The sequence below is a fragment of the Schistocerca americana genome, chromosome 5 (assembly GCF_021461395.2).
Source record: "Schistocerca americana isolate TAMUIC-IGC-003095 chromosome 5, iqSchAmer2.1, whole genome shotgun sequence".
In the NCBI taxonomy this organism is placed as follows: Eukaryota; Metazoa; Arthropoda; class Insecta; order Orthoptera; family Acrididae; genus Schistocerca; species Schistocerca americana.
The window spans coordinates 465,507,812-465,532,265 of NC_060123.1; the positions used below are offsets into that span (position 1 = coordinate 465,507,812).

The following is a 24,454-nucleotide window of genomic DNA, read 5'->3' on the forward strand; positions in this document are numbered from 1 at the left end:
ACAGAGTGTCGACATACTGCCTTGTCCTGCTCGATCAACTGATCTGCCTCCAATCGAGCACATATAGAACATCATCGGACAACAACTCCACCGTAATCTACAAAGAGTATTAACCGTCCCTGTATTGGCTGGCCAAGTGCAAAAAAAATGTTAAAATGTGTGTGAAATCTTATGGGACTTAACTGTTAAGGTCATCAGTCCCTAAGCTCACACACTACTTAACCGAAATTATCCTAAGGACAAACACACACACACACCCATGCCCGAGGGAGGACTCGAACCTCCGCCAGAACAAGCCGCACAGTCTATGACTGCAGCGCCAAAGACCGCTCGGCTAATACCGCGCGGGGGCCAAGTGCAACAGGCACGGAACTTCATCCAACAAACTGACATCCGGTGTCTGTACAACACAATACACGAACGTTTGCATGCTAGCATTCAATATTACGGTCACGGCGGTTAATAACGTACCACCATTTTACATTTGCAAAGCCTTATCCAGAGCTTACATTAACATGTGATCTTTCAATGTTAATCACTTACATATATTACCTACACAAATATATTCCCAACGTTTCATTACTCGACATTAATTATTTTTTTGGCGTTACAATTTTTCTCCGTCAGTGTAATTTGATCCCCTCTGTATTATCAAGTAACACTACCCACAAAGAATTAGGTTAAATGATTCCGTTTTTCAGCTTGGCATGATCGACACAGCAGTGTAATGGCGTAATGTCGAACATTCGGAGATGTGAGCAGCGCTATCTGAAATGAGAAATGTCCTATCAGATACACAGTACATTAAAATAAACACACCTGACAAAAATTGAATCACCTACAGGAGAATGCTGAAGATAAGGTGGGTAGATCACGTAACTAATGAGGAGGTATTGAATAGGATTGGGGAGAAGAGAAGTTTGTGGCACAACTTGACTAGAAGAAGGGATCGGTTGGTAGGACATGTTTTGAGGCATCAAGGGATCACAAATTTAGCATTGGAGGGCAGCGTGGAGGGTTAAAATCGTAGAGGGAGACCAAGAGATGAATACAGTAAGCAGATTCAGAAGGATGTAGGTTGCAGTAAGTACTGGGAGATGAAGAAGCTTGCACAGGATAGAGTAGCACGGAGAGCTGCATCAACCCAGTCTCAGGACTGAAGACCACAACAACAACAAACAGGAGACATCGGGGTAATATCGTGCAACGTCGCTTGTAACCTTGACAGTAATTCGGTGAGGAAGAGGGGCGACAGGTTTCTTCACATATGCTGTATCAATAGTCATATCTATATAAAGACACTCATTGATGATTAAATTCCGTAGATGTACCGGATTGTCGTAATGTTTACTACATCTACATCTACATCTACATGATTACTCTGCAATTCACATTTAAGTGCTTGACAGAGGTTTCGTCGAACCACAATCATACTATCCCTCTACCATTTCGCTCCCGAACAACGCGCTGGAAAAACGAACACCTAAACCTTTCTGTTCGAGCTCTGATTTCTCTTATTTTATTTTGATGATCATTCCTACCTATGTAGGTTGGGCTCAACAAAATATTTTGGCATTCGGAAGAGAAAGTTGGTGACTGAAATTTCGTAAATACACTCCTGGAAATGGAAAAAAGAACACATTGACACCGGTGTGTCAGACCCACCATACTTGCTCCGGACACTGCGAGAGGGCTGTACAAGCAATGATCACACGCACGGCACAGCGGACACACCAGGAACCGCTGTGTTGGCCGTCGAATGGCGCTAGCTGCGCAGCATTTGTGCACCGCCGCCGTCAGTGTCAGCCAGTTTGCCGTGGCATACGGAGCTCCATCGCAGTCTTTAACACTGGTAGCATGCCGCGACAGCGTGGACGTGAACCGTATGTGCAGTTGACGGACTTTGAGCGAGGGTGTATAGTGGGCATGCGGGAGGCCGGGTGGACGTACCGCCGAATTGCTCAACACGTGGGGCGTGAGGTCTCCACAGTACATCGATGTTGTCGCCAGTGGTCGGCGGAAGGTGCACGTGCCCGTCGACCTGGGACCGGACCGCAGCGACGCACGGATGCACGCCAAGACCGTAGGATCCTACGCAGTGCCGTAGGGGACCGCACCGCCACTCCCAGCAAATTAGGGACACTGTTGCTCCTGGGGTATCGGCGAGGACCATTCGCAACCGTCTCCATGAAGCTGGGCTACGGTCCCGCACACCGTTAGGCCGTCTTCCGCTCACGCCCCAACATCGTGCAGCCCGCCTCCAGTGGTGTCGCGACAGGCGTGAATGGAGGGACGAATGGAGACGTGTCGTCTTCAGCGATGAGAGTCGCTTCTGCCTTGGTGCCAATGATGGTCGTATGCGTGTTTGGCGCCGTGCAGGTGAGCGCCACAATCAGGACTGCATACGACCGAGGCACACAGGGCCAACACCCGGCATCATGGTGTGGGGAGCGATCTCCTACACTGGCCGTACACCACTGGTGATCGTCGAGGGGACACTGAATAGTGCACGGTACATCCAAACCGTCATCGAACCCATCGTTCTACCATTCCTAGACCGGCAAGGGAACTTGCTGTTCCAACAGGACAATGCATGTCCGCATGTATCCCGTGCCACCCAACGTGCTCTAGAAGGTGTAAGTCAACTACCCTGGCCAGCAAGATCTCCGGATCTGTCCCCCATTGAGCATGTTTGGGACTGGATGAAGCATCGTCTCACGCGGTCTGCACGTCCAGCACGAACGCTGGTCCAACTGAGGCGCCAGGTGGAAATGGCATGGCAAGCCGTTCCACAGGACTACATCCAGCATCTCTACGATCGTCTCCATGGGAGAATAGCAGCCTGCATTGCTGCGAAAGGTGGATATACACTGTACTAGTGCCGACATTGTGCATGATCTGTTGCCTGTGTCTATGTGCCTGTGGTTCTGTCAGTGTAATCATGTGATGTATCTGACCCCAGGAATGTGTCAATAAAGTTTCCCCTTCCTGGGACAATGAATTCATGGTGTTCTTATTTCAATTTCCAGGAGTGTAGATCTCGCCGCGACGAAAAACGTCTTTGCTTTAATGACTTCCGTCCCAACTCGCGTATCATATCTGCCACACTCTCTCCCCTATTACGTGATAATACGAAACGAGCTGCCCTTTTTTGCACCCTTTCGATGTCCTCCGTCAGTCCCACCTGGTAAGGATTCCACACCGCGCAGCAATATTCTAACAGAGGACGAACGATTGTAGTATAAGCTGTCTCTTTAGTGGACTTGTTGCATCTTCTAAGTGTCCTGCCAATGAAACGCAACCTTTGGCTCGCCTTCCCCACAATATTGTCTATGTGGTCTTTCCAACTGAATTTCCTTGTAACGGCAAACACTTACTCTGGGTTTAAGATCGGCTGGTTTGTGGGATCCTGGACGTGCGACAGAGCACCCGATTGTTTATCAGACCGGTATGCGTGCAGCCATGTTAATGCGAGTGTTGTCATCTTGGGAAGCGAAAGTATTCACAGCGTAACTGTGACATGAATGGACTGTTACAGGTAGTTACATGATTTTTATACCTTCTGAAAATATCGGACTCCGCCATATTATGCTTCAACAGTGTGAAGACTTTTCATATTCTTGGAGCTCTAGCAGCCACTCCATCCAGTTATGGTTTACCCAGTGAGCTTAGAGATAGCAACCAGTGTGCCAGCTTTTAGTCAGCTGAGGAATACAGAAGGTGCTATTCAAGAATTTTAGCAGTTGCTGCCCTGCGAACTGTGCTGGAAAGAAAAGTCCTGGGTTGTCAGGTTGGTAATTATGATAGACGGCTGCCTCGAGGACGTTGAGATCTGGAATCAGTAAGTAAGGTGGCAGAGAGGGCGGAGAGCGGCGCGTGGGTCCGCGAAAACCGATTTCCGTGACGTTGGCCTGCAGCCTCTGATTAAGTCTCCTTTTATCTCTGAGCAACTCGCAACTTGCGTGCCCTTTAAATCACAACTAGTGTTGCGTTTGTATTAATTAGAAGTTGGTATTTAGTGTTGAACAGTTTTCTTTAGTTGCATTTGTGATATGCTCAGACCTATTGGAGTGTCACCTGCACGTCCGCTAGTAGTCTTCCTTATTACTCCTTTCAATTGCTTGTAAACAGCTGGGCTATAATATGGTCTGACAAATCGACCTTCATTGTGATGAGTGTTTTTAGTAACTAGCTTAATGGTGTTGCACAAGTTTAACCCTCTTTTAGCATTTTTGTGGATAGTTAACATCCCAAGATTTTTAGTTTCAAATTACTTTATTCTTACTCTACCTTTCTTACAATAAATTCTATTTTTTTAATATTATTGACAGATTATATTGCACACTCTACATCAACTAAATAAACTGGATTAGTTAAAAGTGTTGCATTTAACTTATTTCTTTCAAGTTCATGACTTTGAACAAACGACCGTTCATTATTGGAAATTTGATGAAGATGTTCAGTCACAGTGGCCTGTTTTAATCAGTGTCTTCATTGTGCCAGCAATACTTTGTAGTATAGGCGTCCCCACTGAGAGTAATTTTCAGTGGAGAGATCTCAATGTTCTAATATGTATATATAAATAATTTCTGAAGCCGTGAAACTGTTGGGCAAGTTTTCCTTTTGTTTTCCTTTCATAAATGTGGAGCTCAGGCTGTAGGAACGTTAATGAACTCCAGAATATCTCATAGAATAACAAAACTAATATAAATATAGATAAATCTAGAAGGAGATAACATTTCACGATCAATATGAAGATCTAGACGATATGGGAACCCAGAATCACCGACGATGTTGAAATAAACATCATGGTGTATGCTTTCGGTAACCTGAATGACTGGGCCAAAAAACTGAGTGAAAAACACCACCATAACAGAACCACCTCCGGTCTGAATGACATCCACCATATGCTGCGGCCTAATCGTCTAATTGCACCGTCGGTGTACACGGCGTCTTGCACGATCTGAAAACAAGCAAAATCCAGTCAGATACTGTCCAGCCACTGTAGTGTTTGGACCACTGGCGACATACAGCAAAATGTTCGGCTGAGCGGAAAGGCGTCTTGCAATGTAGGAGACTACAAATGTCCATTGTTAGCAGATCCCCCGCAATATTCTCTCTCGGAAACTGAGATGGAACTGCGTTCATTGACAACTGCAGTTTCTGTCGGGTTTAAAACAGATAGTCACCAGTAAGATGTTACACTTATTTCTGGTCACCGTCAGTTAACATTTTTTACTGTCACTGTTTTCACCAAGGGGTACTTCATTTCTTGTAGACACGTAGGACAGTCCGTGATGATACACCAGTGTGTCGCACAACTTCATTCGAAGTGTGATCATGGCCACTTGCAAGCACAATAGCTCCTTTCTGTCCTTCGGTCATGCGTGGACGTCAGCCCATGGCGCTGTGCTGATACCGTGCATCCGGCTGTCACATACGCAGCACTCTGCTTCCCGACTTGTGTCGGAGGTCGAGGTCCTATGGCAGCCTCTGTTAATACATCTTCACCGTCTACAGCTCTCCAAAGCGGCCAGAAGGCTCTTTTAAGAGGGTCGCGAGACCGCGAAATCAAATAGCGTTAACATCAACGGGCGCAGATAAAGAATATTTTTGGCAAGGCATAATACGCGGTTGTGGTCATGACTTTTTGTATTCATGATATTTCATTTTAAGACTTTGACCACGTCGTGCATGTGCGCGTGTGTGCGTGCGTGTGTGTGTGTTTTAATTATTAGGTTGCTGCATACACTCGTAGAGGTTTTGTTTTGCATGTTGGTATTCCGGTTAATATGTGCTCATTTATCAACTGACATTATTATTTATTGCTATTTCAATTAACATGTTGCCATTTTGTTATTTGGAGAGATAGTGAGCGGAGCTGTAGACACTAGAAAATTGTGTGCCAATTGGAGAAATCTGTTTTGAGTTCGGTAGAGGGGCGACAGCAGCGGAGGGAGGCAGAAACATTTGTGCCGTGTATGGGGATAATGACACTGGACGGAGCACGGTAGGAAAATGGTTTTTTCGTTTTAAGGAAGACAGTTTTCTCATTAGTGATTCTCCATGTGCAGGAAGATCAGTGGGGTTTGATGAAGTTCGTTTAAACGCCATAACCCACAATGATCCACGTCAATGTGATGAAGTGTGATTATCCACCACCGTGTGACATTTGCACACGATGTGGATGGTTAAAAAATCGGTTGTACTGGTACCGCATGCTCTGTCCTGTATCGTTACTGGTGACCAGGAATTGTGTCTTCATGCTAACACAAGAAAAATAAAGGAATGGCTGAGCCAAAACAAACCAGCAACTGCCCGTACAAACACCTTCGCACATTCACAAAAGATCATGTTGCGCGTCAGCTCGACCAGCGACAGTGTGGTGAGCTACTAATTGCTTCCTAATTGCTTCCATCACTGCTGACATTTATTGTCAACAACTGAGACGGCTTGCAGGCGCAATCCAAGAACAACGGGCAGGAGCCTGCCTGATGCTAATTCACGCTAACGCCAGTTACACGACAAAAACACTATACAGGAGCGGGGTTGGCAAGTTATTCCACCCACATTATTCACCTGTTCTTCCGCCCTCGGATTTTCCCCTTTTCCGATTTCTATCGAACAACCTTCAGGGAACTTCCTTTCCGGATGAAAATGCTCTCCGAATTTGGCTCAACGTGCTCTTCGCCTCAAAACCACGCGAGTTCTACAGCAGCAAAATCGAAAATTACCCCAACGTTAAGAGACTGTTGTAAACAGGGAAGGAGAATTTAATTATTATTGTTCATTGAAGCCTCTGTTATGTCAGTCTGTTGGGTTTATTAACTTATGGAAAAACGCTACGAGCCTACGCACCGAATTTTCCTGTCGGCACCCCTTTACTTTTTGGGAAGAAATATGTGTACCCCAGCTGTAAACGTGTTCTGTTAGTGACATGAAAGAGGACGAAAGTTCTCTAAATGTTTGCTGATCGTGTAACTGATGTGGTAGTTGGGTACCAACTGGTATTCTCCTAATGCTGTGTGGAAACAGCGTAAAAACCACATCCAGGCTGGCCGGTGCGCCGACCATCCCGGCGGGTTCGATGCGCGGCCGGCGCACCTCCCCGTCACGCAAGTGGCGCTTTAACACCTGTGCCTATGTTGGCGGCTGGAATACGGGATATCATTATATGCTAATCTTTCGGCATTACTGCGTGGATCGTAACATGCTGCCACATGGAAGTACATAACCGATGTTTTATCTGGTCTTGCGGAATTATCTAGCCGTTGCAAATGAAACATATCAACTAGGTAAATGATCCGCACCATTGATACGTATTTTGTATAATTCGGACCACACATGTCAAGTACTATAGGGTGACTCAAAAGCAGAAATCTTGGAACGTGTTGTGGTAACACTACGACGTAGGTGACACTGAACGGCATATAGAATGCTGCTTGCATTGTCTTCCCATTAAATAAACTGTGAATATGGTACAATGTAACGTTGTGCAGCGTGCCTTTGCGGTAAACGCCTATTACAGGAATGGAAGGGTGGACGCCGCACGTCGAGAATTTCGGCTTCATTTCAACATCGGACGGCGTGGTCGTGTTGCCTCAGCGCACACAATCAACAGTTGGGTTCGCAGTTTTGAAGCAATTGGTTCTGCCCTCAAGAAGAAATTTGCACGGAGATCCAGAACCAGTCGTACGGGAGACAACATCAAGGTTCTGTGAACTGCTTTCGCCAGAAGCCCACAACTCTTTGTTCGAAGTCAACATTTGCATCTTTCACGTGTTGAACTAATATCGAAAGTGGATTCAAAGTTCCATCCGTAAGAGCTGCAGATCGATTAGCAAATTCAACATAACGATCTGATAATGCGTAGACAATACGCTGAAAGCATGTTAGCAAAAATGCACGACGACGATGCGTATTGTCTACGCATTATCAGATCGTTATGTTGAATTTGCTAATCGATCTGCAGCTCGTACGGATGGAACTTTGAATCCACTTTCGATATTAGTTCAACACGTGAAAGATGCAAATGTTGACTTCGAACAAAGAGTTGTGGGCTTCTGGCGAAAGCAGTTCACAGAACCTTGATGTTGTCTCCTGTACGACTGGTTCTGGATCTCCGTGCAATTAACAACTCGTAGGTGTCGAACACAGCTCACTTTCGCCTCGGCAGCTACGTGAGTAGACAAAATTTTCGCTATTGGTCCAACCAAAATCTACGTCATCGTCATGAGCGTCCATTCCACAGCAGCGATGTTAGTGTATGGTGTGCCATGTCATAGAGTGTCTTTATAAGTCGCAACTTTTTTGAAGATGATGATGGTTGCGACTGTTCGATGCGTCGCCATGATGGTAAGTTCTGTAGCGCATTAACTGCCCCATTTTGCAACAAACAGTCGGTTTCAAGATAACGGGGCAACGGAAAATCCGGCACAGGTATCGATGGCAGCTGGTGACATTTCCAGTCACGGTGACATTGCACGGCCCCCAAGACCGCCTGGCCTAAGAGCGCGTGAATTTTTCTTGTGGAAGGATTACCGTTCTCGACTTGCTACCACCGAAGAACTGAAAGCAACAATACGAGAGGAAATCTCCGGGATTTGTATTTAAATGTTAGGTCGAGCCATACATAACGTTCCTATCAAGCTGCAGGAATGTGATATTCAAGAAATGAAAATCCTTGTGTAGAGTGTGGTATTCCAGAAATAAAAATGCTTGTGACATTCAATAATGGCAAAGTCTGTACAACAATTTCACATACATAAATATGTGTCAAGTAACTGTGCTCATCCATTAACCTCCATTCCAAAATTTCCCGTTCTTTGCAGTGACCCTGCATTTCACAAATGAGGCTTTTTTTATTTATCTGGGGACACCAGTTTCCTCACGTCACTGGGCACCGATCGACCCAAGTTTTCCTTGCAAGAATCTTCCGTATGATCGGCACGGAAATCTTATTGGATTATAATGATGCATCTATGAACACCCAGATGTAAATTTTCTATGGCGTCTGTGAATCATTCTCCTCAAATGCTGGGATTTTTTAAATTTTTCACAGCCAGTTTCCTTCGCAACTGGCGTACAGATCCAGCTGGCGCTTTGATCGATCACCTCACTAACGGAATGTCGATCTGTTACTTTCTTTAGTACTGGACGTGTCTGTCGGCTGCCAAGCGACCAGGTGTATGTTCTCAGCAGCCCTGGCGTAGGAGGTGGAGATATTTTTGAATCATAAAATGTCCACTACAGCTATAAGAGATTTGATGCTACAGAATGTAAGGTAAAGACGATTACATATCGTCCTTGCGATGGGTTTGTCCTCACCTTTGACATGCTTGTTTGCGGGGTCACATACGTCGTCAGTAGCGCTCACCAGGCATTTCATTATGGACTGGACCAAGGTGTCATCCTGGATGATGGTGTCTATGTCCACGTTGTCGTAGGCTGTCTGGTACACGTCCTGCAGAACAGAATACTCCTTTAGAATAAACAGGTATAAATCTAATTAGCGGCTTGTGTACACCACTCTGCGTCTAGCAACTCGTTATTACTGCATGAAGCACTGAGTATAGCCCACAGAATCCAAATACAGTCAGAGAGTGGTATGCGGACCCAGGAAAGCCAATCGATTATTTTCAAATATCTTAAAAATATATGAACAAAAGGGAATGTCCTCATCGTTTAGTGAGCGTATACAGAATCTCTCGGAAAACTTAAGAAGCGCCTACATTTTAAATAAACGTTAAGTGAATGCGGAGATACGACTGGAAGGCAAAGAAGACCACTTAAGACTTAAGGCGAATTAAATTTTACATTGACATTTTATGTCGGGAAAAAGGAAGTTGTGGACAAGGACAGGGTGGTTCAAATTCAAGTGGCATGGACTAGTGGATACGATTGGACACAAACGTATGCAGATAACCACCTCCAGTAGGAGGAAAAGACCTACGCCTGACAGATAGATAGCGGAGGTGAGTCTGGTCGCGGCCCTACCTGGCCATCTAAGTCACCTGATCCGTCAGTGTGCGATTACTTTGGATGAGGGGCGCTCAAGTTTCATATGCATCGCAACAGCCCTCATATCTACCAGAACTGCAGCAGAACATTTCCAGGAGACTGCAGGAATTTCTATCTGCCTTCTTCAAAATAATGACCAGGGCCAAAAAGTGCCAAGAGATGAATGGTGGTCTCTTTCAACATCTCCTTTATTCAGCTTAGCACTGTATTTACTTTGATGTGTTTCTTCCTACCCTGGATCTTTGTTCTCCAGACCACTTTTAATTGTCCCACCCCGTATGATACTGACAGTTTGTCCTTCTGTAAGACACCAGGCCTAATAAAAGTATTTCCTATATTGAAATTTTATACATTTTGTTGGCTATGATCCAGCAACCGTACGTATTTGATTACAAGGCGTATATACAGCCACTTCGGTTGCACAACATTTTGTCAATTGACCACGGTTTCGATTGCACTAAGGCAATCTTCATCGGAATAAAAAGTTACATGGAATACATGTAACCACATCATGGTTTTAAACGTCTCAGCATGTAACCTTTTATTCTGATGAAGACTGTCCTAGTGCAATCGAAACCGTGATCAGCTGACAAAATTTTGTGCAACCGAATTGGCTGTATGTATGTCTTGTAATTATTTCCTATATGCAGAGGAAAATGTTCGATATTTTGCAGTAGAAGACGTCAGAGCAACAGGTGAAGCTCGACAAGTATCGTTGGATGATTAATTTTTCCAACCACACTCTTACTGTCGCCGCCTCAACTAACAACGCTAAAAGACTGCATTTTTTGGTGACAAAACAACACCTCTTGCCACAGAAGGGTTATCGAACCGGTCAAAAGGTTTGCTATTTCGCTAGCAGGAGTGACAAAGTTTCAACAGTGTTACACGAGGATTCTGAGATTTGCGTATAGACGCTAAAAAGAGAACATCACAAGGTAAGAGTGACATCAGGTCGCAGAGAGACAATGTTGTGACAGTTGTAATGGACAAGAATGATTAGAACAACACACAGTGCCTACTTAGTGAATTCACACATATGGAACTCAGTTGAGATCCGACGTCAAGGAAGATGAGAATGTAGCATCCATAATGGTATACCAGTCCAACGACACTGGACGTCTGAAGTTGAATATGCAAAATTATCATCATCTTTCAAAGCCAATGCCGACGTCTTAAGAGTACGTAGCATACTGGCGACGCAAAAGTAAAAATATACCTAGGCATATGCGTCAAATGTTATCCACCGAGAGAGCATACAGCAGATCTACTGAAGAAGAAAAACAGACATTTGCTCAGCTTTAAGATGGATGCTGGCATCTCAAGTTCTAATTAGATAGCAAATTACCTTCTAGAGAGAAGGTAGGATGTCTTGTTGGGTCTATAAAGCTGGAAATTTTGGACGTCAGCTATGAAATATTTGGTTATGCAGACAAAAGGCTTTTCTACTACTCGTCATGTGTTTGTTGATTAATTTGCGGTCAATTTCGGAGTAACTACTGCTTCATATTCGAGCTCTTTAGCTCTGTTATCTTTGTGATACAACGCCGCAAGTATATCCTGTTAATTTACCCTTGCATTCTATATGCGGTAACTCATGCTTGGTTTGGAACGATTGATACAGAACCTCACTGTCTTGGTTTTCAGCATAAGGTAGCCGACAGCGTTTGCGTAGCACCCCCATTGCGGCATAACGTAAAAGTAATCGCCTAGGCAACACAATGCCATATGATGTCTCAGCAGCCAAAGAACGCGCTCTTGACAATGACTCAATGGGAACAATAAAACAGAACATTTATAAGTAGTGCTGTCACAGAATCTCATTTTTAACATTGCTCTGTATTAGGATATCAAGCCACGGTCGAAAAAAATCACAAAAATTTTAGTGAAGAAGTTGGACTTCCACCCAAGAATACCCGTACCTATGTAGAAGTTAGCAGATGTGCTTGTAAAGTTCACGGAGCCATAATGGTATAACAGGATGACATACGACTCTTCACAAAAGATTACTGTCAGTATCCTCGCGAAAAATTCGTGATGAGGCTGTCATTGTTTCTTCAGGCTGAGACGTTCGATGTTTCTCGATAATGGAAGCCTATATGACACAGGTCCACCAGTCCAGCTTTCAACAGAGCAAGACGTCGACGATTTGAGGCAAGACAAGTCGTCGACGATTTGAATCCTTGCGGTCCTGAGAACAACTTGATTTGTTTACACTGCCTGGAACACTGTTCCCTAGATGCTATGTACCACTCCTCTTATGTCGGCTGGTTCCTCAAATGCTAAATCATTTACCCGTAAACTGATCAGTCAGACCCTTAGAGACTTACTCCACAAGTAATGTTTACAGTCACGCCAGAAATGTCACTGCAGATCTTTAGTATATTAATCATTGCTTTTAGCAAAATGTCTACGCTTGTTCACAGTTAATAATTATTGAGATAATCATTTCTCTCTGTTGTAATAATTTGCACAAGAAATAGTGTATTTTTTGCCAAAAAAGAGCAGACTACTAGTTAGGAATCAGCATTCAAAATGCCTCTGACTACTAGCAGTTATGGACTGAAGAAATATATCTCGGCGATAGGTTCCGCGAATAATGATATCACAATTCTGTGTTACACAATAATCTAGTACTCAGCTTGGCGATGCCTGGAATATTAGTTTCCAACTATGTTATGAAAGGTTCCAAATACAACCAGAAAATAAATCAATCGGTCGTCATTTCAAGGAAATACCCCTGTACAGCATATTCACGTTGCTAGCAGACCACTTCTCTCCCGAGACTGTCAAACTGAATCACCATAGTTAGACGTTCAGCTACTTTCTTGCAGTGATAAATATTGCGAAGTGCTTAACGGCATAGCCAGAGTTCTGCAACAACGCATATTTCGTAGAATACGCATTAATTTCAGCTCCTCTTCGTCCATCATGCTTCGTTTTTGTTTACGCAGTTGACACTTTTATGATATGGTCTCATGGGACTGAACATATGAATTGAAAGCACACTATCAAACTCATCTCTGAGGTGGAGAGAGAAATTACCAATTTTAAACGTTTCGCTTGAAACTAAGTCAGATAGGCTGTTTACCGGAAACCACCAAATACTGACCTATACTTCATCCAGGCCAAATGAGTGCTATTTTAAACACGCTGATACATAGAGCTAAAACTCTAACTGAGAAGGTCCACCTGGGATCCGAGATCAGATATCTGAAAAAGGCGTTGCAGGAAAGCGGCTACATAAAGTAAGCAATGTCTAGTGATAAACCTATCGCACTCCTTTCATTCGTCAGAGCTACGACAGTTAAAACTGGTTGTCCCTGGCAGACAATGCATTCAGTTCAGTTTTGGACCACGCAAGAAAATTAAAGAGACCCTTGGTCTCAGTGCTTCTGGACAAATTGTGAATGCCGTAGTAGTTTCATTGATCAGATCTTGCGAACGATTTCAGAACGGTGCCCAGAAATACGAAGCCACATTACATTTCCACAACTCTGCTGTTGTTGAGCACAGAATCATATACAAACACAGTTATGTTACGATTGATGAAACAAAAATTTCATCCCATGCAACTGACTACTGGAGTTCTGTCATCAAAGAAGCCGTTGCGATTACAACGTAGAATAACAACTTTAGCTGGGACAACAGCTGGTAGTGGCCAAATGTTTACTTCGCATATGTTTTGAAATGCAATGCATAGTTTTTGTACCTCCAATCTGGACTGACTAAGAAAGCTATAAATTGTTTTATATATTGAAAACCATGACGGTAATATTGACACTCAAAGATATAGCAGCAGCGAGTGGCAGCAGCGATGCTAAAGAGAGACTGTTGTACACTGTATCTCTGGCTTTGTTAGCCGACTTAGATGTCATTTCTTATTTTTTTTTGTTTTGTTTTGTGTTGTCTTCCTAGCAGAAGAGAAGAGATGTATATACTGTTGTACGAAAGAGATAGTCCCCCATTGCAATCAAAATTGTGAATTTAATGTTGGGTCTCTATATAGAATAGGTGGAAGGATTAAAAATCATTGGAACTCATATTGTTGTATGAAAGAGATAGTCCGCCATTGCAATCAAAATTGTGAATTTAATGGTGGGTCTCTATAAAGAAAAGGTGGAAGGATTAAAAATCATTGTACCTCATCAAGACCTCATCTTGATGAATAAACGGCTGGAAAAAGGTAATTCATTCTTTTGAAAACATGGCACTTCATATTGGACATTATGTATGTTTAAGTTTTACCAGCGAGATTTACATCCTGTGGCGACAATAATTTCAAGAGCCTACATCGAATTTATAATAACACGTATCAAAACCAGCGACGAGCGAGGTTGTCGTCTTTTCTCAAAAGTAACATTCAGTAGCCCGGACGTGGATTTATTCTCACTACACGATTAAGGATCTGCTCCCTGTTTCTTTACGCTCCTGTTTCTTTGAGATTGTGCAGAGCCATCAATACTAAATCGCCGATCGCCGCAGCTGTGGAGTCCTGGGATCGACATCGCCGACACACAGAAGAAGAATTCTTCTTTCAGCGGACCTCTATTGTTTGCGATGAAATAATAACTATAATAATCATAATAATATTTTCAGAGAATCTTCAAGATTTTTGTAAGGAAAAGTTCTGCAATTAACTTCACAAACATTCATTACATTCATGTTTTCTTTTCATTTTTTTTATCTGCACAGTCGCCCAGTACAGGATACATTCATTCCAAGAGAGAATTAGTACATTATTGCAGTTAACTTGGGGAGGCGATAGTATACATCCTTGTTCCGTCCATCATTGGTTATTTTGCTGCCTAGGTAGTAGAATTCCTTAATTTCATCTATTTCGTGATCACCAGTCCTGATTTAAGTTTCTCGCTGTACTCGTTTCTGGCACTTCTCATCACTCTTTCTGCGATTTACTCTCAATCGATATGCAGCAGACCACGTAATTCTTTTTCGCTTTCAGCCAGGATAGCAATGTCGTCAGCGAATCGTATCAGTAATATCCTTTTCACCTTGAATTTTGATTCCATTCCTGAACCTTTCTTTTATTTCCGTCATTCCTCCTTCGATGTACAAATTGAACAGTAGGGGCAAAAGACTACATCCCTGAATTACACCCTGTTTAATACGAGCACTTTGATCTTGGTCATCCAATTTTGATATTTCCCCCTTGGCTGTTGAACATTTGGTATATTACCCGTCTCTCTCTATGGCTTCCCCCTATTTTCTCAGAATTTGCACCGTTTGACATTGTCTAACGCTTTTTCCAGGTCGAAAAAACCTATGAATGTTTCTTCCATTATGAAACTCAACTTGAGAATTGCCTCTCTGCCCTTTTCTAAGGCCGATCTGATAGTCATCTAACACATTCTCAGTTTTCTTCTCCATTCTTCTGTATGTTATTCTTGTCAGCAGCTTGGATGAGTGAACTGTTAAGCTGACTGTGAGATAATTCTCGCTCTTGTCGGTCTTGGACTCATGACAACTGTGTGGATGACATTTTTGTGTGGATGATATTTTTCCGAAAGTCAGGAAATATCGCCACACTCATATTCTACACACCAATGTGAATAGTCGTTATGTTGCCACTCCCTCACAGATTTTAGAAATTCTGATGGCGTGTTGTCCATCCCTTCTGCCTTGTTTGACCATAAGTGTAGCCAAGCTATATTACGAGTAAATTCTGATTCTAATACTGAATCCTCTACTTCTTATAAATCGACTCCAGTTCCTTCTTCTATCACATCAGACAAATATTCCCCCTAATAGAGGCCTTCAACGTGCTGTTTCCACCTGTCTGCTCTCTCCTCTGCATTTAACAGTGGAACTACCGTTGCAGTCTTAATGTTACCACCCTCGCGTTTAATTTCATTGAAGGCTGCTTTGACTTTATTATACGCTGTATCAGTCCTTCCGACAATCATTTCTCTTTCGATTTCTTTTCGTTTTTAATACAGCAATTTTGTCTTAGTTCCCCTGCACGTCCTATTTATTTCAGTCCTTAGCGACTTGTATTTCTTTATTCCTGAATTTCCCTCAATATTTTTATAATTCCTTCTTTCATTGATTAACTGAACTGTTGCTTCTGTTACCCATGTTTCTAGGCAGATACGTTCTTTGTACTTACGCTTTTCTTTACTCACAAAAGGAAAGGGAAGGGGAAACTGGCTAGGGTAATAGCAGGAAATTTAAGGGGGGGAGGCACTGCCATGAATGGTAAAATACCAGTGGTTACAGGTGTTGGAGCAGCACCTTTTTTAGGATAGGTAAGATAGAAAGATGTCAAGTTCTACGAGAGGTCAGGATTGAAACAAATCTTCAGTTTAGGAAAGAAATTAAGCAGCACAATTCTAGCACATTGGATCACCAATCACAGCTGTCAATTATAAATTTTCACCAATCACCAGAAATTTTATCTCCACCAAGTTGTATCTCAGTCCTAGGTAATTGCATTGATGAATTAAAGTCACCCAACCAAGTTGACATAATCTGCCTCTCTGAACACCATGTGACCACTGGTATAGCAACTAGGCCTAAGCACAATGAGAAACTCAGACAGGAGAGTACTGCAAATGTTAGAATAAGGAAAGGTTCTCATAAAAGTATAATCAAAAATAATGTAAGTATATTTCATCAAAATATTGGGAGTTTAAAGAATAAAATAGATGAGCTTCTGGTTTGTTTAGAAGATTTAGAAGCTGAGGATGAAATAGATATACTGTGCCTGTCTGAGAATCACATTGTTACTGATATGGATAAGGTAAATGCAAGTGGATATAAGCTCTCTGCACATGTAATGAGAGGAAATAAGGAGAAAGGAGGAGTTGCGATATATGTCAAAAGTTATCATTGTGCAAAAAGTATAGAAACAAAAAAGTTTTGTGTAGAGAAACATATAGAAGCATGTGCCTGTGAGCTTAAATTAAATAAAGGGACATTTATAATTGTAACTGTATATGGGTCCCCATCAGGAAATTTTCATCTATTTCTGAAAAATTTGGACTCCTTGTTGTGCTATCTGTCAGACAGGGGGAAGCAAATTATTATTTGTGGGGACTTCAATGTAGATTCTCTGAAAGAGGGTAATAGGAAAAATGATCTTGAAGTATTACTCGGTTCTTTCAATTTGACACCCGTTATTGATTTTCCTACTCGGGTGGTAAAGGATAGCAGCTCACTGATAGATAACTTCTTTATAGACCAAGATAAGTTTAACCAGATAAATTCTCAGCCTGTTGAGAATGGTCTTTCTGATCATGGTGCACAGCTAGTTACAATATATGACATAGCTCCATTCAGCAATACTAAACAGTCCTCCAAAGTAGTACGTTCAGTCAACGATTTAACAATTGCAAATTTCAGGGAAAGCCTACAGCAATTAGACTGGGATCAGGTGTACCGTGAACCTGAAGCCAATTTAAAATATAATTTATTTCACTACATTTTTGTAAATGCATTTGAAAACTGCTTCCCCAAGAAAATGGTTAAATATACTCGTAAGAAACCTTGTAACAAACCATGGCTTATTAAGGGTATAAAAATATCTTGTAACCGGAAATGGGAAATGTATCTGACAGCATGAAAGAGTAGTGACACAAAAACTATCAAACATTATAAAAACAACTGTGTTATATTAAGAAAAGTTATTAAAAAATCCAGAAGTATGTGTATCATGTCTGAAATAAGCAACTCTGATAATAAAATTAAAACAATTTGGAAAATTATTAAAAGAGAAACAGGTCAACCAAGAGCACAGGAAGACAGTATTACCATCAAATTGAATGAAAACTTTACAAACAAAAAGTCAGAAGTTGAAAATATTTTTAATAATCATTTTCTAAATGTTGTGGATATAGTAGGATCCAGGTGTTCATCAGAAGATGCTAGGCTGTTAATGGAAGAGGCCATACCTATGCAATTTGATACAATTGAAATCTCACCCACTTCTCCCTCTGAAATTAGGAAAATAATAAACTTGCTTAAAAGCAAAAACTCACATGGAATTGATGGCATTTCCAGCAAAATACTAAAAGCTTGTTCTCAACAGATAAGTAAGATTCTCAGCCACCTGTGTAATAGCTCTCTGGAACAGGGCATTTTCCCTGATAGACTGAAATATGCTATTGTTATACCTTTGCATAAAAAGGGGGATAGATCTGATGTCAACAATTACTGTCCAATCTCCCTTCTAACAGCTTTATCCAAAATTTTTGAGAAAGTAATGTATTCAAGAGTAGCTTCACATATCTGTAACAATGAAGTACTAACAAAATGTCAGTTTGGTTTCCAGAAAGGTTGTTCAACAGAAAATGCCATATATGCTTTCACCAATCAAATTTTGAATGATCTGAATAACCGGACACCACCCATGCTAGACAAGCTCAAGTATTCTGGCATGAGTGGGACAGTGCACAAATGGTTTAATTCGTGCCTAACTGGAAGAGTGCAGAAAGTTGAAATAAGTAGTTCTCATAATATGCTAAGATCAGCACATTCCTCAAACTGGGGAACTATCAAGAATGGGGTTCCACAAGGGTCAGTCTTGGGTCCTTTGTTGTTCTTAATATATATTAATGACTTGCCATTCTATATTCATGAAGAGGCAAAGTTAGTTCTCTTTGCTGATGATACAAGTATAGTAATCACACCTGACAAACAAGAATTAACTGATGAAATTGTCAATACTGTCTTTCAGAAAATTACTAAGTGGTTCCTTGTAAACGGACTCTCACTGAATTTTGATAAGACACAGTACATACAGTTCCGTACAGTGAATGGTATGACGCCATTAATAAATATAGACCTTAATCAGAAGCATATAGCTAAGGTAGAATATTCCAAATTTTAGGTGTGTCCATTGATGAGAGATTAAATTGGAAGAAACACATTGATGATCTGCTGAAACGTTTGAGTTCAGCTACTTATGCAATAAGGGTCATTGCAAATTTTGGTGATAAACATCTTAGTAAATTAGCTTACTACGCCTATTTTCACTCATTGCTTTCATATGGCATCATATTTTGGGGTAATTCATCACTGAGGAATAAAGTATTTATTGCACAAAAGTGTGTAATCAGAATAATAGCTGGAGTCCACCCAAGATCATCCTGCAGACATTTATTTAAGGATCTAGGGATATTCACAGTAGCTTCTCAGTATATATACTCTCTTATGAAATTTGTTATTAACAACCAAACCCAATTCAAAAGTAATAGCAGTGCGCATAACTACAATACTAGGAGAAAGGATGATCTTCACTATTCAAGATTAAATCTAACTTTTGCACAGAAAGGGGTGAATTATACTGGCACTTAAGTCTGTGGTCACTTCCCAAATAGTATCAAAAGTCTGACAGATAACCAACAAGTATTTAAGAAGAAATTAAAAGAATTTCTGAATGACAACTCCTTCTACTCCATAGAGGAATTTTTAGATATAAATTAAAAAAAAAAACAAAAAAATATTTAAAAAATAAAAAATAAAAAAATAAAAATAAAAAAACACAAAAAATGAAAAAGTTGTTATATTAACTTAAGTATGTTGTTAAATTAACTTAATTATGTCATGTATTGGAAAATTTGACTCGTTCCACATCATTACGAAATATCATATTCATGATCCATGTAACTAGTATGAATCTAATCTAATCTAATCTACAACGCATCTGACTGCTATTTTTAGAGATGTCCATTCCTCTTCAGTATACTGCCTACTGAGCTATTTCGTGTAATAGTGTCTACAGTCGTGTAATAGTGTGAAGCGTATATCTTCATACCTCAGTACTTAGTTTCTCACTTCTTTGCCTACTGAGTCTTACTGACTAGTCTCTTTAACTTCAACCTACTCTTCATCACTGGTTTATTGTGATTTGCACTATATCTCCTCCTGTGTACGCCTTACAATCAAGTATCTGATTTCGGAATATCTGTCTGACTGTGATGCAATCTAACTGAAATCTTCCCTACCTCCTGGTCTTTTCTAATTACACTTCCTCCTCTTGTGATTCTCGAACAGAATATTTATATTACCAACTGAAATTGAATGCAGAACTCAATTAGTCTTTCTCCTGTCTCGTTCCTAGTACCAAACACATATCCCTCTGTAACTCTTTCTTCTACTTTTTCGCGTACAAGCACATCCCAGGCCACTAAAGTCAATAGGCATTTGCCTCCCTTTATGCTCTGCATTATCTGTTCAATATCCTCATATACTTCCTCTGTCTCTTCATCTCCGGTTTGCGATGTTGCCATGTATATAAGAACTGTCCTTGTCCGTGATGGTTTGCTGTCAATCTGGTGGGAAGAACCCTATCATTGAACTGTTCACAGTAACGCACTCTCTGCCCTGTCTTCCTGTTCAGAACGACCCATACTCCCGTCATGTCATTTTCTGGTGCTGCTAATATTACGACCAGATATCTATTTCTACTTACCATTACACTTCACTGAGCCCCTCTATATCTACAATGATAATTTTCAGATTTTCTAAGTTTCCTTCCACGTTCAAGCTTCTGACATTTGACGCTCTGACTCGTAGAATATTATTCTTTCGTCGGGTATTTACCCTTTTTCCCATGGTCAGCTCCCCCTTGGCAGTCGCATCTCTGAGATCCGAATGAGGGACAATTCCGCAGTATTTTACCAATGGAGAGATCATCATGACACTTTTTCAATTATAGCCACATGTCCCGTAGATACACATTATGTGTCTTTAATGCAGTGGTTTCCATTGCCTTGTTCTTCCTCAGGGCGTTGATCATCAGGGAGGTAATGACAGTGTCACGTAAAGTGCCCTCCGCCACACACCGTTGGGTGGCTTGCGGAGTATAAATGTAGATGTGGATGTAGATGTAATGTGGTGTATTGGAATGTCCAATAAACCCATCCTGCTCTCACAAAAAAAAAAAAAAAAAAAAATATTGCGTTACTTTTGGAATCCCCTCGTAAATAAAGTACCGCACGGCTGACAAATAACTCCTGATGATGAAGACAAGGAAAGTCGATGAAACCTGGCGTATTCATAAAAAACAGAGGTGGCATGAAATCCGTGAAACATTTATTCATGAAATACCACTGTATTCATATGAAGCTAATGGGAGAAACCACGAATAACCAGTATTTAATTTGTCAGAGGGGAAACTTAGTCCAACCATCGGCAATTACACAAGGTTTTCCTTTTGTCGACTCATCCTTACTACTGGACGGTTTACGAGGACATACAACATCGAAATGACAAATTTTTCAGTGACGAAAAATGTAGGTAACTTGGGGGTAGCCAAACAGACAGTGTTCGTCGCAACACTCTCTTTAGGCAAGTGACACCATTTTCGTATTATTACTAATCTATAGAACAACCTAAATAAATTTTCACTTGTTACTATTATCTTTTGATATCGAGGATCAGAAAATGTTTTCAGCTAGTAGCTAAAACAGTTTATCGAACCGTCAGTAAGTTTTTCCTGAGACCACTGCCCAAGGGAAGTTCCATTGTTAAAGAATACGTTTGTTCAAATGATGAGTCGCGATAAAGACTCATAACGTGGCGCACCAAAGAGACACACGAAATTTGTTGTTTATTCATCTGTTGATGAAAGTACTAAAAATTCTGCAGAAGTAGTAGTAATTCTGGTAGACTTCATCAAGTACGAGTTAAAATAATACGTGTGAATCAAGCAAACGAATTACAATAATTAAACCTATAGGTTCAGTAGTTATGTATGTGGCATAAGGAGAATAAATGTACTGTCTTATCCATAGATGAAGTAATTGTAAGTAATACTGTTACAACCGTGAAAACTACATGTCATATCTTGTTCAGAAGCTATAAGAATTGTAACTGTTTGATTCAAGCCCACCCCAAGCTGTTGTTACGTCTCTAGCGACCAGTAACTGCTGCCGACTGCCAGAAGAACTCTGTGACGTATTATCTTAAGGTACCTGGGTGGATTAGTCAGTGGGTACGCGTTAAAACACTTTAATTATCCTTGCACTTGTGACTTAGAACTTTGGTTCAGTTAGTGGCCGACAGCTAAATTTGCGGCGGTCTAACAGCACTTTTTCTTGTGTACAAAATACGACATTGTGTCGACCAAAACTTTGAAATTCTTTAGACCATCACAAGATAGTAATAGAAAATGAGCGACTTCAGTTACAACTACCGTTCTCAGATTTCATTGCCACACTATCAATTTGTATGTAGGCTTGTCGAACCCTTTTCGCATTTTCCTTTCGACAACGAGGGCGCTTAGAAGATCCAAGTCTTCACTCATGTGCGGTGGAGGTAATTATATTTCACAATTCGCGCCCTGAATCGGTGACTATATTATTTTTCTCTGCCTCGTGATGACTGGATGTTGTGTGTTGTCCTTAGGTTAGTTAGGTTTAAGTAGTTCTAAGTTCTAGGGGACTGATGACCATGGATGTTAGGTCCCATAGTGCTCAGAACCATTTGAACTATATTATTTTTAGATGTGATACGCCAAATGGACAGTCAACAAACATCGTGTAAGCTATTAAAAATTTTCATTTCATATTGTAATAACCTATAACCTAGCTCGAATGATGGATTTCCTCCGGAATGTTGGAGAGAATAAACTGTCTTCTTCAACTGGAACGCCTTCTGGCTTCATAAACGAAGAACAACGTCGAGGTATCAGGATTTTTTTATATTATGTATCATTGTTTCCTTTTCTCGAAACCATCTCTATTTGGTTCTGAGGATATCAGGGGACAATCATTCCGGAGAGAAAGAGGACATTTCCGGCACTGTCCTGACTACTAACTCAATTATTGGTGTACTTTTGCACATAAAAATATATTGCGCTACTGATTCGAATTCTGGGCAAGGAACTCTCACAACATTGCTGAACCCAGATGGTATGAAAACATTTTGTACTAGAAAGTGTTATTGAAAGTCAGCAGAGAAACGGTCCGTTTTAGAATATTTATAGGAAATTTAAATTGAAATTCCAGTTGTTTCTGAAGCCCTTACTCATGTGTGATATCGCTTATGATAAGACTTACATATTGTATCTTTTAGCCAGAGCACAGCGCACTTCAGTTTCGCTACTGAAACTGACATCTCTGTAGTGTCCAATAAAGAAAAGTGGTTAAAGTGGTTAAATGACGAATGCTTTTTAGGTAAACGAAGAAATGAAGAAGAAGAAGAAGAAGAAGGAAATCAATAAACAGAACTGACGCAACCAGTTCAAGTTGTTTGCGCCATGCACATGTAGCATTTGACATAACGGTCACTTCAAATCTGATTCTTGTTGCATTAAAATAACATTTGGAGACATAGATTAACAAAGAAGCCAATAACTGCTCTCTTCTTTAACAAAACTCTCAACTTACTTGTAGGTTAATTTAGAAGATTATGTAGTTTCTACCACGAATGATGATGGTACTATAATTACTACTCGTAAATGCGAATCTCTTTGGCTACTAAAGGCTTTGTGCGATTATTCTTACGTAACCCGCAGTCAACACGCGAGAATAAAACTAAACGCAAAATAAATAACAATAGCGTTTTCAAATTTTAGTATTATCAAAGCACTATAACTTTCTGGGTATCATAGAAACGAAATCCATATTTCTGGTAGCAACTTACCTGTGCCGACGCAGATGCTGTGACGGCAACGAGGAAGCTGAGGAACACCAGAAAGGGTACTGCAGACGACATGTCGGACGTGTGGTGGCGCAAAGAGGCCGCGTTCTGTCTTTATATTGGTCGCGGTCACTAGAACCTTTGCTGATGGAGTCTGTGCGTCACACTCTTCGTGACACTGGGCAATTTTCATACGTTTCTGCCTCTCGGTGCACGAGGTGTGTCATTTAGAAACAGACTCTCCCTTCGGCATAGTGTTTTTCTCACGGTACACGCGAGTCACTTAACAAACTGATGTTAATAGTTTCGGCCCTGAATGTCGTTTGTAAGAAAAAGAGTCTTTCTAGAGACATTCTGCCGAGTCAGTTTGCTAACGCTGAATACGAAACGAGCGGAAGAGTGGTTCACTTACGCTCAGTCTTGCATTCCGTGTGTATTATGAATATAGGGATACCTACACACCAACCAGTTTCTTCAGACTACATCGTTGTTCCCCTTCTTCCTGGAGTTGGTTTCCTATACATTAGTTCATTCGTTTTGAAAGTAAAGAATAAGAAGGGATAGGGTGTGACGTCCTTTGGAAGACCGTGTTCTGACGGCAGATGAACTTCAATATCTGGGCTGTGGTCTTTCCAAAGGTATCATCCCGGAATTTTGGCTGTACGTATTTTCGGAAAAATGGCATAAAATCTATATATGGCTGGCTAGATGGAGATTTGAATCTCGAATACCAGTTTCGAGGTACCATCCTATGTTGCAACACTACCAGAAGATCGCGATGACTAAGTGACCAAAGGAATAGAAATTGATATCGATACCAATACCTAAA

The 24,454-nt window shown here is 41.2% G+C and overlaps 1 protein-coding gene across 1 annotated transcript in view; it reads right to left on the reverse strand.

Annotated features, from left to right (window-relative positions):
• LOC124615999 (ejaculatory bulb-specific protein 3-like) overlaps positions 1-23,770 on the reverse strand; it is a 32,020-nt gene extending 8,250 nt beyond the window's left edge. The window contains exons 1-2 of the mRNA XM_047144210.1: positions 23,629-23,770; positions 9,328-9,463 (exon numbers count right to left, since the gene is read on the reverse strand). Coding sequence (XP_047000166.1) covers positions 9,328-9,463; positions 23,629-23,700 — 208 coding nt within the window. The 5' untranslated portion in view covers positions 23,701-23,770. The remainder of the gene's footprint in view (positions 1-9,327; positions 9,464-23,628) is intronic.
• Positions 23,771-24,454: the final 684 nt, after the last annotated feature.